The following is a 1534-nucleotide window of genomic DNA, read 5'->3' on the forward strand; positions in this document are numbered from 1 at the left end:
CAAGAAAATAGATATTTTTTAATGAAATCGCCTACAAACATACCTCGGGCTATGGAGATTCCGGGTACAGGAATTGGGGGGGAAAACAATTGGGGGTTATTTTTGAGAACTAGTGAGGGCTTCATTGCCTGTTTGTTGCTTCAGTGGAAATCTATGAATGCACAAACGCACAAAACGGAGAAAATTAAACAACTATGAACTTGTTCCGAAACACCCCTAAGTGGGGAATAGTTCTCAGAAATAACCCCCAATTATTTTCCCCAAAAATTCCTATGTCCTCGGAATCTACATAGTCCGAGGTATATTTGTACAAGATTTCATTTTAAAATATCCATTTTCTTGAAAGTTAAGACGAATTGAAGTGGACTCCGGTGAATTTTCCGAAATCCCCCACCTCATCCCCTCCTAAGACACTTCCTCCACAAATCCCAAAATTTTGTATATTCGGAATCTAAATGATATAAAACATATTCGTAGAAAATTTTATTAAAAAATATCCATTTTTCTGGATATTTTCTGCCCCACCTCAAAGTCTTGGGGGAGGGACAGAAATCTGTAGTTATGCCTGTCAAGGAATATGCATTATGTTAAGATCATTTCTAAGTTAAATACATGTTCACTCTTAAACAGGAAATCAAAAATACAATTTCGCATCAAAACATGCCTGTCGAAAAGATATACACCTTCCATCGCCACCCTTTTTCTGTACCAAATAATTAATAAGTAAAACATTGTCTTCGGTGAAATGTTTTGCCATCAGATTTGAAAAATATATTTCAATCTAGAGGCAAACATACACCGCAAATCTTCAACGCATACTTTCGTATGTACACATGGTACGTATACGTACATTATAAGTAAACATGTCGGCGATCTTACGTCGTAAGATCGCCAACATGTCTAAATATGTTATCATAATTATTTAAGAAGAAATAGCGTGCAAACAAAGCGACAGTAAATAATGACTTATTACAGAAATTTATCCGTACTTAATATATTTTACGACCTTAATCAGTTATTACTTACGCCTGATAAGATCTATAGAATCCGAAATATCAGGAGATGAAAACACTGCACAGGGAAGAATAGCCATATTGAAATAATTATGTGTAATACGTCATACATTTATGTGTATTAACGTCTAGGCAATCAGCTTATAAAGGAAGAGTTGGTAAATCGATTTCAGTGTTTGATTTGGTACTTATGGCACACCTACTCAAGTGCCCCCCCCCCCTCCAATGACTTTATTTCCTCATATCTTTTAGGAAAATGGATTTTTTAAATGAAAATATCAACAAATTCGTTTCATATGGTGTAGATTCCGATAATATCGGATTTTAGATATACTTTATAACACGTATGTACATGATATTTGAATAATACAAAACCATATTAAAATACAAATCCTAAACAATAGTCATGATTCTTCAAATAATACAAGTTTTTACAAAGCACAATGAAAAGAAAAAAAGAAAGGAAAACAGGTTAGAGGTAGGTGCCTCATCTGGGACGTCAGTCTTTTGCCCTCCCCTAC

At 34.6% G+C, this 1534-nt stretch overlaps 1 protein-coding gene across 8 annotated transcripts in view; it reads right to left on the minus strand.

The window, feature by feature from the left end:
- The window catches only part of LOC106879092 (alpha- and gamma-adaptin-binding protein p34-like), a 163932-nt gene extending 162762 nt beyond the window's left edge, over positions 1–1170 (minus strand). For all 8 annotated transcript variants that reach the window (XR_008265306.1, XR_008265305.1, XR_008265307.1 and 5 more), the window contains exon 1: positions 1027–1170. Coding sequence is in view for 4 of the 8 variants with exons in the window: in XM_052972138.1 (XP_052828098.1) it covers positions 1027–1093 (67 nt within the window). In the remaining 4 variants the exon portion in view is untranslated. The remainder of the gene's footprint in view (positions 1–1026) is intronic.
- Positions 1171–1534: the final 364 nt, after the last annotated feature.

The sequence above is a fragment of the Octopus bimaculoides genome, chromosome 12 (assembly GCF_001194135.2).
Source record: "Octopus bimaculoides isolate UCB-OBI-ISO-001 chromosome 12, ASM119413v2, whole genome shotgun sequence".
NCBI lineage: Eukaryota > Metazoa > Mollusca > Cephalopoda > Octopoda > Octopodidae > Octopus > Octopus bimaculoides.